This window comes from Rattus norvegicus, chromosome 2 (genome assembly GCF_036323735.1).
Source record: "Rattus norvegicus strain BN/NHsdMcwi chromosome 2, GRCr8, whole genome shotgun sequence".
NCBI classification, from domain to species: domain Eukaryota; kingdom Metazoa; phylum Chordata; class Mammalia; order Rodentia; family Muridae; genus Rattus; species Rattus norvegicus.
Genome location: NC_086020.1, coordinates 177,834,794 through 177,851,584, shown reverse-complemented (window position 1 = coordinate 177,851,584; position 16,791 = coordinate 177,834,794). Strand labels below are relative to the sequence as shown.

Here is a 16,791-nt window from a genome sequence, read left to right as displayed (position 1 = left end):
CATTATTTGTAAGATGTAAGACATCTTTCTTTCACAATACTGCTTACTAAATATAGAAGAAATGAGGAAAAGAGAAGATACTCTCATTTGAACATCACAGCAGTAAGATGCATGTTAGTCAAGTGTGGCAATACACACCTGGAATCCCAGCATTTGGGAGAGAAAGGTAAAAGGATTGCTACAAGTTCCAGGTTGGTCTGGGTTACACAGTGAGAGAACCCTGTTTCAAAAACAGACCAACCAATTAAACAAACAGGCCCATCTATCTGTAGCAGTGGTTCTCAACCTTCCTAATACTGCAACCCTTTAATATAGTTCACATTGTGGTGACCCTCAACCAGAAAATTATTTTTGTTGCTACTTCATAACTATATTTTTGCTACTGTTTTGAACTATAATGTAAATATCTGTGTTTTTGCAGTGGTCTTAGGAGATACCTGGGAAAGGTTCATTCAACCCCAAAGGGATTACAACCTACAGGTTGAAAAACCACTGATCTAGGGTTGGGGATTTAGCTCAGTGGTAGAGCGCTTGCCTAGCAAGCACAAGGCCCTGGGTTCGGTCCCCAGCTCAAAAAAAAAAAAAAAAAAAAAAAGAAAAGAAAAGAAAAAAAAAGTAGGAGGCACAGAGAAAGTCATGCTGGGAATGGCAAGTCTTTTGAGACTCAAAGCCTGTGGTGGTTTGATTATGTTTGGCCTAGGAAGTGGCACTATTAGGAGGTGTGACCTTGTGGGAGTAGGTATAACCTTGTTGGAGGAAGTATGTCATTGTGGGGCTGGGCTTTGAGACCCTCATCCTAGCTGCTTGGGAGACAGGACAGTCTCTGACTGCTTTCGAATCAAGATTTAGAACTCTTGGCTCCTTCTCCTGCATTGTGTCTGCCTGGACGCTGCCAGGCTCCCTGACATGGAGACAATGGACTGAACCTCTGAACTGTAAACCAGCCCCAATTAAATGTTGTTCTGTATAAGAGCTGCCTTGGTCATGGTGTCTCTGCACAGCAATGAAACCCTAACTTAGACAAAGCCCCCTCCACAGTGACACACCTCCTCCAACAAGGTCACACCTCCTAATCTGTTCCAAAAACTTCCACCAACTGAGGGCCAAGTATTCAAATATATGAACCTATGGATGCTCTTCTCATTGAAACTAACATACACATAAAAATAAACAAAATCTTCCTTTAAAATTCATGGATATGTGTTAACATTAGTGGGCAAAACTTTAAGGAGTGACGGGATGTATCAAAGTATCTTTCCCAAATATTTACCAGCTTCTATGGTACTTAATTCAAGAGCCACGAGCTCTTTGACAATTCTCCCTCTGTGGTGAAGTTTAGCTCTTTCTCCTTTGCCTCCAGGCTGGATTCAGTGGTCCCTTTTCATGACTAGTCTAAAGGAAAGGGGAAATAGGAACTTCACAGACACCATCTTGATCAAGTGTTAACGCTGCCACTGAAATTGCACACTTGGGTACACAATGCAAATCAAAGACTCACTTCCACATGCCTAAAAAACTATAACCTAACCTAACCAGGAGAAAAGCAACCCAAACTGAGGGACACCTGACCAACACTATGTATTTACTTGTAGTACTGGACCTCATACATGCTAGGCAAGTTCTTTGCCACTGACCTATATCCCTAACTCTCTTTGTAATTTTAAGACTGAATAGCTTGGACTGCCCTTGAATCTATGACCCTCCAGCCTCCAATTCCCAAGTAGCTGGAGTACAGGCCAAGACTACTAAGCCTGGCTTCCCAACACACTTTAAAATGTCAAAAGTTATTGATAAGCCAGTTGTGGTGCTACACTCCCAAATCTTCAGCACCTAGAAAGTAAAAGCAAGTCAATGAGGAGTTCAAGGCCAGCTTCAACTATACAGTGAGCTCCATCCAGGACAGCCTGTGCTACATGAGACCATCTAGGAAGACGCCTCAGTGAACAAATTGTTTGTTTCACAAGCATGAAGACTGAGTTGGAATCCCCAGGATACACATAAAAACCAGGCATAGTGTGGCACAGCTCTGTAACCCCAGGGCTAGGGGACCGAAGATAAACAGATCCTAGGGGCGGGGCTCATTGGCCAGGCAGCCTGTCCTATACATGGAGTTCCACATTCAAGATGAGACCCTGCCCCAAAAATTAGGCAAAGGGCAACCAAAAAAAGATACCAGAAGCTAAGCTCTGGCTTCCACGTGGACATGTGTAGAACACACACATACACACACACACACACACACACACACACACACACACACACACACACACAATGCAGTATGTAATCTTGGCACTTAAAAGCTGATACAGGAGGATTACCAGGAGTTCAAAGTCAGCCTAGATTAAGAGGTCCTATTGCATAAATAAAATAAAATAAAATGAACAAAAAAAAAACCAAAAAACAAAACAAAACAAACAAACAAAAAACCAAACAAGATTTAACAGTTCGGGGTTGGGGATTTGGCTCAGTGGTAGAGCGCTTGCCTAGGGAGCGCAAGGTCCTGGGTTCAATCCCCAGCCCCGAAAAAAAGAAAAGAAAAAAAAAAAAAAGATTTAACAGTTCATGCCTTCAATCCCAGCACCTGGGAGGCAGAGGCAGGAAAAATCTTTGTGAGTTTGAGGCCAGCCTGATCTACACAGGGAGTTTAGGCTAGCCATGGCTACATAGTGTGACCCTGTCTCAAAAATAAAAATTAAAAAGCCAAAAATACAAAATCCACATGTACACAAAGAGCACAATTGGGGTCTGTGAGAAAGAAGTAAATAAAAGCAGTTGCCCAAACCTGACTATCTGAGTTCAGTTCTGGGGACCCACATGGTGGGGATGAGAACCAATTCCTAAACATTGTCTTCTAACCCCCATGTGAGTACACACTACCTCTCCACACACTAATAAATGTAACAACAAAAAGGTTTTTTTAGGTTAAGCATGATGGTACAGGTCTTTGGTCTCAGTAGCTGGAAGGCAGAACAGGTGAATTTCTATGAGTTTGGGAGAAACCTGGTCTACATTAAGTAAGACCCTGTCTCAGAAATAATCAAACACTCAAAACGAAACAAAAAATAAACAGGATGGCAAAATTATGGCATTAAGATTTGAAGGTATATCCAGTGTGTGTGTGTGTGTGTGTGTGTGTGTGTGTGTGTGTGTGTGTGTGTGTGTGTGTGTATGAACAGGTACATATGTCCCAGTGCATATGTGGAGGGATTTGGTTCTTTCTACCTTGATTGTCAGGTTTGACAGCAAGCACCTTTACCCAATGAGCCATCTCGCTGGCCCACAGAATTATAATTTATATCAGAAATCTTTTTTTTTATAAAGTTCTTAACACTCGAAGCTAAAACCATTTGTGTTAACCATTTAGATAAGACATTATCTGAGTCAAAGTGATATCATCTTTGCCTTTAACATACCTATTTCTGTTCAGGCATGCACATCTTTATCTCAGCACACAGGAGGGCAATGTGTGAGCATTTCTGTGAGTTCAAGGCCAGCCTGAATTAAATAGTGTATACCAGCGCTAGAAAGACCCTCAAAATTGTAAATAAATGTCTGGTCATGGTGGTACACACCTGTAATCCTAACACTCCAGAGGGCCAGCCTGGTCTAGAGACATAGTGAATTCCAGGAAAACCCTGGCTACAGAGTGAGACCCCGTGTCAAGGAACTACAGCCACAAAGCCAATGAGTCAAATCCCATAACGTACCCACTTCTCGAGCGAGAATAATACTGCTGAGTCGTATCGGTTGGGTGGATTCAGCAACAAGAACTGCCCTTTGGGAGCAAGAGGTGCCATTTTCGTATAAAGGCTGTATGGCAACTGCATCATGCTGAGTGGAATGCCTGCCAAAACGACACGGTTTAGAGCATGAAATAAATACACAGGTCAAGCCAGCACATGCAAGAAGTGTCTACAGTTCTCCTATGTTACATACCAGTAGGTATGCCCAATGACACTCTACAGAACCACCATTAGAAGACACAAGGATTAAAGCTGGAGGGGTTGGGGATTTAGCTCAGTGGTAGAGCGCTTGCCTAGCAAACGCAAGGCCCTGGGTACGGTCCCTAGCTCCGGAAAAAAGAAAAAAAAGAAAAAAACAAAAAAAGGATTAAAACCGGAGATTGATGAGACCCTTTTCCCAATGAGCATGTGTGCAAAGATCTAAAATGTTATTCCTCCCACGATGTTTAAAACAGGAATGACGCCAGGCAGCAGTGACACACACCTTGAATCCCAGAACTTTGGAGGCAGAGACAGTCACATCTGAGAATTCCATTTCCAGCCTGGTCTATCTACAGTGTAAATTCCAGGACAGCCAGGGTTACGCAGAGAAATCCTCTATTAAAAAACAAAAAACAAGGGCTGGAGAGATGGCTCAGTGGTTAAGAGCACTCGACTGCTCTTCCAGAGGTCCTGAGTTCAATTCCCAGCAACCACATGGTGGCTCACAACCATCTGTAAAGAGATCTGATGCCCTCTTCTGGTGTGTCTGAAGACAGCAACAGTGTACTTATATATAATAAATGAATAAATCTTTAAAAAAAAAAACAAAAAACAAAATATGGCTGGAGAGATGGCTCAGCAGTTAAGAGCACTGCCTGCTTTTCCAGAGGACCTGAGTTCAATTCCCAGCAACCACATGGTGGCTCACAACCAGCTGTAATAGGGTCTGACGCCCTCTTCCGATGTGTCTGAAGACAGTGTACTCATACATAAAATAAGTAAATCTTAAAAGAAAAAATCGAAACTATTAAAAAATACTCACAGCATGGGAAAATAGCATTGTGGCTGTGTTTGTAACAAGACAAAGTTTCCTCTTACCTTGAAATGTAATTTCCTATAAGCCTAGAAATTGAGCTGCTATCTAAAATGGAAAGTATCCTACATTCTGGGACCAAAACAAAAATACAAAATAATCACTACCATATTGGATGGATGGAAAGCTCTCAATACTAGAATAATTACTAAATGATGAACATCACACTGGGTTGCCCACAAACCTAAGTTCCTCAAACTTCATGAGAGTTTAAGTTCTTCGACTCCTAGAAGGCAGGAAAGGGGCTAGCAATGTAGTTTCTAAGTTGAGGGCTGGTAGCATGAGCAAAGTCCTACTCCAACCCTTCGATCTGCAAAGGTACAGGAAGGAGAAATCTCTTTCACTTAGAATAAATACTCTGATATCTAGAGTTTCCTTTGGGTATACTCTTACAGTTCAGGTAACCACATCACCCGCCACTGACTTCTCTAATACGCACAAGTTTATGGTCGTTATCCCAGAGCAGACTACCCACCTTCCCACAGCCAGGAAGGAGACTCTCAGATCATCATCTTCATACATAATGAATCCTGTCTTATTACTCTAGCTTTGTGGTTGTTGTCAGGGTCTCCTAACGTGGCTCTCACTCCACCCATTTCAGTTTCCATCATTAACCTTTCAGTTGGGGAAAATGAATGCCGGCAGTGTCTTTCTGACTCCGGGCTTGCCTATGCCAACAATTGCTTACACTGACTAGCTGTTCTCAAACGAGAGGCGGACTCCCCAACCTAGTTTTGGTTGTTTGTTTGTTTGTTTTTTGTTTTTTCTTAAAGAGCCTCATAACTTAGGGTATATCCCATCCAAGGATGCCACCTGCAGGCCCCTCCACACTGTGGAACCACACCAGATTCCTGTAATCCTTTTCTTCTTCACTGTGGGGTCAAGATCATGTGATCTCTGCGCGCAGCTCACCAGATGTAGCAGCCCCGCTGAGCCTCCAGCAAGAAGGGTACGCGGCCTGGCTCCCGGCTGAAGGGTAGTAACACTTGAGGTACATTAAGTTTGTTGGCCAGGGTCCCAATTAAAAACAGGAAGAAGTGGTGTGGAGTCAAGGAGAAAAGAAGTCTGAAGCCTCTGGGTCGAGGAGCCCCAAAGGCAATCATGGCGACCGCCTGCTCTCAGCTTCCCGCTCAACTACGGGTGGCAGCACCAACAACCAATCCGCAGCCACAACGTCAGAGCGTGCCTTTCCTGCTAGGAATTGTGGGTACTTTTTAAGTGCACCAATTTATAGAAATTTTGAGCAGAGACCCAAAGAGCCACTTTACTAAATATTCGAGGGTAGATTTTACTAGCAAAGAATCAAGACAGAAGGGTCTAAAAACCCAAACAGAGTTTCCCATCTCAACTCCTCACGTTGTTGTCTATTGCTTGATTCTATTTTTACTTTTTTAAAGAAATAGGGCAGAGAGACTAGGGCGAAACTCATGGCTTGTATGTAAAAGGTCTGGGTTCAACCTCCAATATTAAATACAAGAAACAAGTTATTTAATTTTAAAAATTGAAGTAATTTCCAGCCAGGTGTGATGGCTCACGCCTTTTATCCCAGCACTTAGGAGGCAGAGATAGGCGATCTCTATGAGTTCGAGGTCAGTCTGGTGTACAGAGTTGTTTTTAAAACAACCAGGACTATTACACAGAGAAACTCTGCCTCATAAAAACTCTTGTTTCCAGTCAGCATTAGTCTAAGGGTTCTAAATGGAAAAAAAATTCCAGTCTCTGGCATAAACAGCTGGCCTTTGTCAAGATAAGTATATTATCTTTACTGGGAATCAGATCTATGTCCTGCTTCAAGACAACAATGCAGGAAACGCCAGACACTCAGAAGCAACTTGAAAAGCCATTGTCTCATACAACCTGACTCAGCAAATACTCCCCGGGAGCACTTGTTTTCCAGTAGGATGTGGTACCACACACCCATAATCTCAGTCATCTGGAGGCTGAGGCAGGAGGATCAAGAAGCCTAGTTTAAAAAATAAAAGCCTCGGGGTTGGGGATTTAGCTCAGTGGTAGAGCGCTTGCTTGCCTAGGAAGCGCAAGGCCCTGGGTTCGGTCCCCAGCTCCGAAAAAAAGAAAAAGGAAAAAAATAAAAAAAACAAACAAACAAAAAAAAAAAAAACAAAAAGCCCCTCTGTTCAGTTCACCGGTGTTCATTGAATGACGACTTGAGTTCCCTGCGCCCACATAAAAACAGGGCACAGCATGCTTCTCGTCCCAGCACATTGGAGAGACAAAGACCAGAGGGGGCTTGAGTGTCAACCAGTCTAGCTGAATCTGTGAACATTAAACTCAGTGAGACCCCATGCTTCAAGAGAGAAAACTTGACCGAGGAAGACACCCAATGTTGGCCTCTGGCCCCCATGAAATTCCCTCCCCATAGAGCATAAACAAACCTAAAAACCCTTGTTTTCTGCGAGTACTCAAAAGAATCTTCAGAAGCGTGAGCAACATCCTGTTAAGACAGGAGGCTAATAAATCCATGGAGTTCATATGGTTGTAGTAACCAATGTGTACCTCAGTTTGTTAGATTATGTGATTTGTCTTCACGTTGCCCTCCGTCTACAAGAGAGGGAATTTAACGATTTAAACCAGACATCCATCTACCCTTCAGTGGTTAAGAGCATTCCACAGCATGCTGACATCAATCATTAAGCAGTAAGGAGTCAATCCTCTTACTGTGTAGACCCTGGTGGGTCCAACTCAGGTCGTTAGGTTTGGCCGGCAGGTGCCTTTAACCACTGTGCCAGGCTGTTGCGCTTCCTAGTCCAGGCTGTACTGGAATTTATTATGCAGCTCAGAATGGCCTCAAACTTGTAGCAATCCTATCTTTGCCCTGATCTCCCCACCCGTGCTGGAATTACAGCAATCAGCCTTCATGTCTGGCACACCCAGGAATTTAGGAGCTAAGGCTTTATTGTTCAAGAAGTATTTTGAGTTGGGGGTGGTGATGCAGCTTTTAATCCCAGCCCTCAGTACACGAAGGCAAGCTGTTCTGAGTTAGAGGCCAGCCTTGTTTATGTAGGCCAGGACTACATGGAGAAACCCTGTCTCAAAAAAGTCAGCAGTTTATAAAAAGGGAAATGTTTTAAAGCGAACGAACAGTAGCTTGTCTTTTTTTTTTTTTTTTTTTTTTTGGTTTTTTTCGGAGCTGGGGACCGAACCCAGGGCCTTGTGCTTCCTAGGTAAGCGCTCTACCACTGAGCTAAATCCCCAGCCCCTAGTAGCTTGTCTTTTTAATTCCAGAACTTGGAAAGCAGAAAGTGGATCTCAGTTTGAGGACACCCTAGTTTACGGAAGTACTAGGCTAGCTAGAGCTATGTAGTGAAACTATCTCAAAACACAAAACGAAAGTAAAAGTGTTTGTGTCGAAGTCAGTGGCCAACCCTATATGCTTTCCTCAAATGCGAACTTTAAAATTTTTAAATGCATTTTTGCACCAGGTGTGGAGGTACACACCTTTAATCCCAGCACTTGGGAAGCAGCAGAGGCAGGTAGAGCTCTTTTGAATTTGAGGGCAGCTTGTCTGTGTGTGAGCTTGCTTAAGTCCTGATTCCCTGGAATTGAAATCATTGATAGCACCACCTCGGGTCTCCCAGCAGGCGTTCCTGATCCCAGGCACCTCTCCAGCACACCATTATTTTTGGAGACAGGTCTCTCCCTGTAGCCTTGGCTGTCCTGAAACTCACTACATAAACCAGGCCGCCTCAAACTAAAGAGATCAGCTTACCTCTGCCTCCTGAGTGCTGGGACTTAAGGCATATGATGCCATGCTCGTTTGTGAGGGTCCGAAATGAACCTGAGGTTTACTATATGGGCTAACTGGCCCAGGGATGCTCTTGTCTAGCCAGGGGACTGCGGCTGTGTGCAACTACAGATGGGTGTGCACTGCTTCGTCTTTATATGGGCACTGGAGACCTAATGCTTGGGTAATCACCTTACCAAGGGGACTACCTCCTAAACCCCAGCCAGATTCTGAACCCATGTAATTTTTCTGTGTGCTCTATGTTAAATCTGTCTGTTGTCAACCACAAAGACTGTCAATGGGGTCCGTATAGTCCTGTGGAGAAAGTGCATTTCATTTAATAAAGTCAAGTAGGTCAAATCATGGAGGGACTGGTTCTTTATTCAAAATGTCACTTGTCACTATTCAGTATCAAAACAGTTGCACTACAGGGTTCTCTTTCTCCGGTTGGAGGAGTACAAACAAGCCAGGAATCTGCAGGGCGCCCACCTAACAGGCTGAGAAGAAACCACCTGAACATGGCAATTGGGTGGGGACACTTGAAAGATCAGCACACCACTAGCCCATAGACTGCAAAGAATTCTCACAGCCAGTGGGTTGGCCAAGGTAACCTAACCCCCCAAAAACAATTTCAAAATAATATAAAATTTAAAAAGTTCTTTTTTTTTTTTAAACATAAGCTATTCAAGATTTCTCCAGCACTGACTGATACAAAGCACAAAGAGATGGCACTTTAGAGACAGCAGCTTCAGGAAAGAGCAATGAGATGACTTTCATGTGGCTAAATCAGTGGCACAAACATAATTTCCTTTTCCGTCTCCCTTGGGGGCAGGTGAACACTAAGAGGTCACCACAACACTAAGGGGCAGCATGATCCATTTCTGAGCAGTTGGGAAAGGGGTAGAGCTGAGACAAGTTCGGGCTCAGGGCTGGGGGTGAACGGTAGCACGCTGGCCTAACATGCACAAGGGCCCTGGGAGGCGGGGGCGTCTCAGATGTCTCACTCTCCTATTTGGTCACATCGGACGGAAAAAGTCAAAACTAAAAATAAGTGTAAAGTTGTTCAAAGATATCAAAGCTGAAAACCTTCACAGACCGGAATGGTTTTTGTTTTTGGCTAACTTCCTAGAATCCCTGTTGTTTGGCTAAGACTTGGTACAGAGCACTGAGGTCTCCCACAGTGGAGTCTGCCTGGGCTCTGCTGGCTCTCAGTAAGGCAGGCCCATTCCTGTGTTTCTCCTCCATGGAGAGACGGTATCCATTAGGCTAAGATGTGCTGCTCCAAGCTGCACAAGTGCTTGGAATGTTAAAAATGGTTGCTAAGACAAAAAGTAATCACAATGTGCATATCACAACTGCATTGAGGACACTTTGCGCTGTGCTCACATTCCCTTAAATATTGTTCCCAAAGGTGTTCAGCCCTCCAGCTGGAACTCTGGGAAGAGGCTGACACAGTTTTGTGAAAAAGACAAGAGGGGTAAGAGGGGTGGCAGGAGGGAAAGCAGCCTTCAGTTAAAAAGATCAGCCCTCAGTTTCAAGGCCAGCTTCAGGGAGGCTGGCCTCAGGCGGAGTCAAGGTCAGAGGGAGGAGCGGCCGCAGGGCAGGGCAGGGATGGGGAAGGTCTACATCTCGTTCAGGTCCAGCAGGGTCTGGTCCAGCATCCTTTGTGTACAGAGATGCTCCTCTTTGGTGCACTTCAGCTTATCTAGTGGGAATAATAAAGAAGAGCGTTATACAAGGTTCCAAGTTCTCCCCATTCTGAGACTTGTTCCAGTTGCAAAAAAGTTACAGGAGGCAGCTACCACACCCCTGGGTTCGGTGGCACCTCCGGCTTGCTTATTGAAAGCCAAGGACTTTCTCTACTACCTGGGGGAGGGAACTGGGCTTATCTATCATTTCCTCTCCCTCCCACAAGCAACCAAAAGGTATTCAGCTTTCAGTCTCCAGAGGATCCGGCAGAAAGCACCAGGCACCCACCCACTCTTTGGCTCTGTCCGAAGGTCATTACCTACTTGAAATGCTACAGTAGAGTAAGACCACAGCAGACAAGGACAGATCAAAATCTCAGGTAAAGAGCACAAGATCCTCCTACAGTAGGTACCTTCTTCAAAGTGGGGAGGACAGGAGCCCTCAGGTTTAAGTCAGGAATACTACCCAGGTGCATTCTTGTTAAGTAGAACCCCATTGAGATTTTAGCAGAGTTATTAACAGAGCTGACCCAGACAGTGACTTACAACTAAACACAAAAGCAGCAAGAAGGAAAACTATCAGGAAGAAAGCCAGTGGAGGGACACCAAGCATTCACCTGCTTAGCAAGTAAACCACAGAGCTTCAGGGAAGAAAACGCGCAAATCAGGCCATTTTCACAGCACACACCCGTCTTTCCCATCCCCATTTCCACCCAGTCAGAAGAGCCCGTCCCTGGGCCTGCAGATGAAGCAGCTACAACATCTTGTCAAGTCAGTGTTTTTATTGTTAGAAAATAACCATGCAGGTGAGCAAACCCTACAGTCAGTATACAGGTGAGAGGGCTGCAGCTAACGGTTTCCAAGTTCCGCACTAAACCTCCCAGGCCCCATCTTCATCACCCACAATCTCTTCTAGAATAGAAATAGCCATTGCAACTTGAAGGGGGCTGCCAGGAAATCAACAGTAGTCTAGCTGCCCTCATTAAAAAGCAACTTGCTTAGGGCGAACAGTGACTTTTTAAAAGGCAGTCAGCTTTTGGCTGGGTCCAGGTCAGTGGTGTGGGTTTACTGGGCATCAGGGAGCCCTGCCCGTCAGTCACAAAGACCATGCAGCGTTAGCTTCAGCTCATTAGAAAGCAGGCGGTTTCGCTCAAGTTGGCTGTAGAGACGCTCTGCAGCAGCAACAGAGAGGGGAAGAGGAAAGGAGAAACAGGAGGAGAGAGAGAAAAGGGGAGGTTAGTAGAAGGCAGAGGCAAACGTGTCTTTCACCTAGCTGGTCTATGTAACATGCACCATTCGGCAGGAGAGTACCAGGACCCAGGGCAGGAAGAGTGAGGCACTTGGTGGAAAGACCAACAAGGAATACAGTAAGAATTTCAGCTGTAGGACCATTCTGAATGTGAGCCCACACTTCCTTCACAGCATCTATGCCTGGGCTGGGACCATCACATGGCAGATACAGACTTAGAAAGAGGCTTTCAGCCACGAAGCCTGGGAAATCCCAAAGGGAACACTATGCATAACTATGTCACACACTCGATCCTTCACTTTCACACTTCATACATAGTGTAGTATAACAAAGGCATCCTAAAGTTCTCCCCAACTCATGGTCAGGTTTCCCTTTTATATAAGAAACTCAACCTATTCGAGTCAGCAATATACCTAGCACTTAAAGAATATAAGCTAATTATGACGACTATGGGGTTTAGAGATGTGGTTCAGAGGTTTAGAGCATTGGATGCTCTTCTAAAGGACCTGGGTTCAATTCCCAGCACCACACAGCACTTCATAACCACCTTTAACTACATTCCCAGGGAATAAATGACTTCTTCCAGCCTCCGCAGGCACTAGGCATGCATGTGGTATACAAACATAAAGACAGTAAAACATCCCCATAAAATAATAAAATACAGTTGGTTTAATGAACATTATATTGTCTCCCTGCCGAAGGTGGTCACATTCCAATTTAGGCCAATGAGATGTAGAGGAAGCTGGAACTTGCAAGAAAATTTTATCTCTCCCTTGCTTTGAACATAAATGTGATGTCCTACATATACTATGTATTTCAATCTTAAGAAAATCTAAGACACTCTAGTATTCATAGGCCATGGTTACTCATCAGTAGCTAGACTTGTTAGATATAAAAATTCCATGCTACCAGGTCTTTTTCTTATAACCTAAAGCATTACTACGTGTACATTTAATCAGTGCTTGGGTCCACTGCCTTTATCTAGGCTTTCTACTTAGAGCACATCTTAAGGAGAAAATGAAGTATGAAGACTTTAGACTACCCATATTCCAATGAGACAGGATCTTGTTCTGTTGCACTGGCTCACTGGCTCATCTCAAACTTGATCTTGTAGCTATAGTCCCCAAAACCAACTGGAATTAGATAGGTGCATACCACTCCACCTAGCTGTAGATAATCCTAAACCCAGAGCTATAGGGAAGCTAAATTACTCTTGGTTCACCCTACTATCAGTCTCTGAAGCTCAGGTGATTTTCTGTTTGCTTATTTCTAAGGCAGGGTCTCTTCTACAGGACTTGGTTCAATTCCTAGTTTAAGTTAAACCTATGTTTTAGAGTCTGTTTCAACATGAGACATAGTCTCATTTTGAAGCTAGGTCTTGCTCTCTTGCTGGGACTGATCACAGAGACAACACACTTAGATAAGCAGTGGTTCTTAGTAAGTGGTACAGTCTCACCCCTCTCCCAGGGAAGGATATGGGAATTTGTAAAGGCATGCTTCAGGAGGTCTCTTTTTTTCCCCAAAGGTTATGTATTTTGGGCTGGCTTCAAACTTACGGAATCCTCCTGCCTCTACCTTCAAATGCTTTAACTGTAGATGTATGCCTCTATGGCCACAGATAAGCTGTCAATGACCAGAAGGTTCTACAGATATGTACTGGCCAGAGGACAGTAATATGCTAATGTGCAGAAGAATCTTCTGTGTGTGCAAGAAGTACCCTGTCGAGGCTGGAGAGATGGTCCAGTGGTTAGGAGCACTGACTGCTCTTCTAGAGGTCCTGAGTTCAAGTCCCAGCAACCACATGGTGGCGAACATCTATCTACAATGAGATCCCGTGCCCTCTCCTGGTGTGTCTGAAGATAGTCTACAGTGTACTCATTCATATACATAAAATCAATAAATAAAACTTTAAAAATAAAAAATAAAGAATTATCCTATCCCACATGACAGAACAAGAGTAGTCAAATTAGCTCCTAGGGGCTAGATGTTGGGCCTGCCTGACTCAGGAGACATTCTTGACAAATAGTAGGCACTCTTACCTCACCCCTCACCCTCACCTCTCAAACTGTGCTACTACAGCCATGTCTCATCCATATGCAATGGTTTGATTCCCACACCTGTTTTTACAAAGGTTAAGTACAGACTTTATTTCCTAACAAAATCAATCCCAGGGCAGCAGCATTCCCTAAACTCTCATTGTTAGAAACGTTTCTGTTTCTGAGCTTGAACTTAGCGTCTAAGTAACTGTTTCTTAATGACTAAAATGTCTGGATCAGATACTTTTACTTCATTTTTAAAGCTCTTAGTTTCTGATAGCACCAAAATAGGGCAAAGTGGGACTCATTGGCTCTGTTCTGGCCACGCCCAACCAAAGAATCCAAAGATGGGCCAGCAAAAAAGTTCAATGGACACTTGCTGCCCAGCCTGGTGACCTGAGTTGGCTATCTGGGAGGAACCAATCCCTTTAAGTCCTCCTCTGACCCCCATATGCAAATATGCATGCCATGTCATTCACATGGGCCTGTGTTCACACGATTAAAAGACAGAACAAAAACAAAAGAACCCAAGGAACTACAGTGTGTTCACAGAAGGAGGTTTCAACAATGGCAACAAGGGAAAAAGAAACTCAGTCATCACTCTGTTGGCTTTAGGGAGCCAAGCGCTTTGCTCTGATGGTTGGTATCAAGAAACAAGAGCACTCCTGTGAAACCAGAGTGTGGGAGCAAAGACCCAACCTCACACCAGTCTAGGTGTACCCTCACTTTTCTTGTAGAAAGAGACTTGCCAATGGGAGAAAGTGAAAACTACAAGAAAAAGAGAAGCTACCTCTTTGTTTTTCTCAATCTCCTATTGTTCTTAGCTCATTCTCTTTGCTTTTCAAATGATGCTAGGGGTTGATTCTAGAACTCTGTGCACAGTAGGTAAGCAATCAACGTGTGTGTGTCCCTTTGACTGCTTTTAACTTTCTGTTTTGAGGCAGGGGCTCAAACCCTCACTCTGCTGTTCTACCTCCCGCCTAACATCCAATGTTTGTAACTGTTCTGAGCAACAGTGTCATGGGATTACACTAGGATTCTTAAATTTAAACGAACTTTATTCATTTTAAAAATAAAGGGGGCTGGAGAGATGGCTCAGCGGTTAAGAGCACCCGACTGTTCTTCCAGAGGTCATGAGTTCAATTCCCAGCAACCACATGGTGGCTCACAACCATCTGTAAAGAGATCTGATGCCCTCTTCGGGTGTATCTGAAGACAGCTACAAGTGTACTTATATATAATAAATGAATAAATCTTTAATAAATCAATCAATCAATCAATCAATCAATCAATCAATCGATCTGAATTCTAGCCTTACCACAAGACATGTTTAACAGCCACAGAAATAAGTGGCTGTCACACCGGACATCAGCGGCCAGATTCTACTGGCATAGCCACTTTTAAGTGTCTTTACTGCTTTTCCTCTTTCATTAGTGCCTCTCCTGTCTCTTGAACAGGGTATCTGCCCAATGCTCCAAAGACACCCCCAAGTCCTCCTCATTTCCCCTCCTTCTCAGTCTGTCTGCTGGGGCTAAGAAGCATTCAGCTCTGAGCGTCATTCCCTCTCCTCTATCCCTCCAAACAAGTTCACATGACTTCTGCCCAACTAAGCTTTTCTCTTTAACTTTTTCACATCTGTACTTGTTGGTCTTTTTTCTTTGAGACAGGGTCTCTCTCTCTAGCACTGGCTGTCCTGGAACTAACAACACTGACCAGGCTGGCCTCCGCCCGAGTGCTGTGATTAAAGGCATGTGCCACCGTGACTGGCATCTTTATGGTCCTAAGATGTTTGGATAACTTGAAACAGCCTGCAGTGCCTTTGGACTCCAAAATCTCTATCAGCTCCTCCTCTGGCAGCCTCAGGATCTTGCTCTCACCTGCCCACCTTTCAGTTTCTCAGACATACGCTTCTCTTGCTTCCCAAACCAGAACATTACCTCCCTACATCTTTAACCTGATCACTTTCTCAGACTCAAAAGCAGTCACCTAACTTTACCTCTGCTCTCTCGGTTGTCAGGAGTGATCTTACCAGGCACAGCTTTGCATGCCTGTTACCCAGCACTTTGGAGGCTGAGGTGAGAGGATTGCTGTGTCTCCTACAGTGAGACCTAGGCTCAGAAAACTAAACAGATAAATCTGCAACCTAACCTTGTATTTCCCAAAGTACAGCATACTCTTGGTTAGAGGTGTGTGCATGCTACTGCTTATCTTGTGAACTTTAAAACATTTTTAAAGCAAGAGTGGATTGAAAACAACAAAGAGAGCAGACCAATGCTAGCACAATGATATGCAAACATTTGCAACTTGGGGCAAGCACACATTGCTAATACGCTCTCAATCCAGTATAAACGTATACAGGCACACAGATGTATTATTTTTAAATCGGAAAAAAGTTTTATGTTTTGTTTTTTGGGCAGTGTCTCAGTGTAGCCCTGGCTGTCCTGGGACTGTTTGTGTAGCCCAAGCTCGCCTCAAACTCATGTTTGCCTGCCTCTGCCTTCTAAGTGCTGGGAATAAAGGCATGTACCACCCAGCTAAAGTTGTTGTTTTAAAAGAATCTCACTATACTGGCCTGCCCAGAACTTGATATGTAGACCGGACTCAGAGATCCATCTGCTGAGATTAAAGGTATATACCACCACACCCAGGGTCTTGTTATGTAGTTTAGTGTGGCCTTAAACTTTTGATCTTCCTTCCTCAGTCTTTTTTTTTTTTTTTTTTTTGGGAGCAAGCGCTCTACCACTGAGCCAGATCCCCAACCCCCTTCCTCAGTCTTTTGAGTACTGGGTACAGGCTTACCCACCATGCCTAGATACATCAACTGTCGTTCTTCTCGTAGCGCACACTCGTTCATAAACTACAGTGGCATCTCCAGCAGTTATGTGACAAGAACAAAGCTTCCCAGCTGCATCTCAGCAACCATCCTGCCCCCAACCCTACCTCCCAGCTACTGTGGTCCCCAGCTTTGTGTTTTACTCTGCTCTTCTGGACCTAGAACACTGAGCACTGACTATCTCTAATCTGATCACCAAGAGCCAGTCTTAGGGCTGGTGATGTAGCCCCGTGGTAAACGCTTGCTTAGAAGGCTTAGGGCTCTGGGTTCAGAATTCTGTATCACCAAACCAAACACAATGAACAGACCTCCTTGGGAGGCGGAGACAGGACTGCCATGAGCTGAAGGGCAGCTTGGGCATATACTGAGTTCTAGGATATCCGGGGCTAGTGTCAAACTCTCTCAAAAAGACAAAGAGCTCAAAA

At 44.3% G+C, this 16,791-nt stretch overlaps 2 protein-coding genes and 1 non-coding gene across 39 annotated transcripts in view; 1 reads left to right on the top strand and 2 right to left on the bottom strand.

Annotated features, from left to right (window-relative positions):
• The window catches only part of Nup210l (nucleoporin 210-like), a 119,329-nt gene extending 111,391 nt beyond the window's left edge, over nt 1-7,938 (bottom strand). For 17 of the 24 annotated variants that reach the window (XR_010063631.1, XR_010063632.1, XR_005500328.2 and 14 more), the window contains exons 1-2: nt 5,731-7,938; nt 3,708-3,844 (exon numbers count right to left, since the gene is read on the bottom strand). Coding sequence is in view for 18 of the 24 variants with exons in the window: in XM_063282260.1 (XP_063138330.1) it covers nt 3,708-3,844; nt 5,731-5,921 (328 nt within the window). In the remaining 6 variants the exon portion in view is untranslated. Of the gene's footprint in view, nt 1-3,707; nt 3,845-4,227; nt 5,695-5,730 lie in introns of those variants that run through there. The other 7 variants (XM_063282258.1, XM_063282259.1, XM_063282262.1 and 4 more) reach the window with 3 other exon arrangements.
• Nucleotides 2,445-2,525, top strand: Trnap-agg20 (transfer RNA proline (anticodon AGG) 20). Its single transcript has one exon. It is a non-coding gene; the product is annotated as a tRNA-Pro (tRNA).
• A 985-nt stretch (nt 7,939-8,923) lies between the features above and the next one.
• Tpm3 (tropomyosin 3) overlaps nt 8,924-16,791 on the bottom strand; it is a 30,128-nt gene continuing 22,260 nt past the window's right edge. For 9 of the 14 annotated variants that reach the window (XM_006232569.5, XM_006232568.5, XM_006232573.5 and 6 more), the window contains one exon: nt 8,924-10,265. In XM_006232569.5, coding sequence (XP_006232631.1) covers nt 10,262-10,265 — 4 coding nt within the window. In that variant the 3' untranslated portion in view covers nt 8,924-10,261. 14 annotated transcript variants of the gene reach the window in all.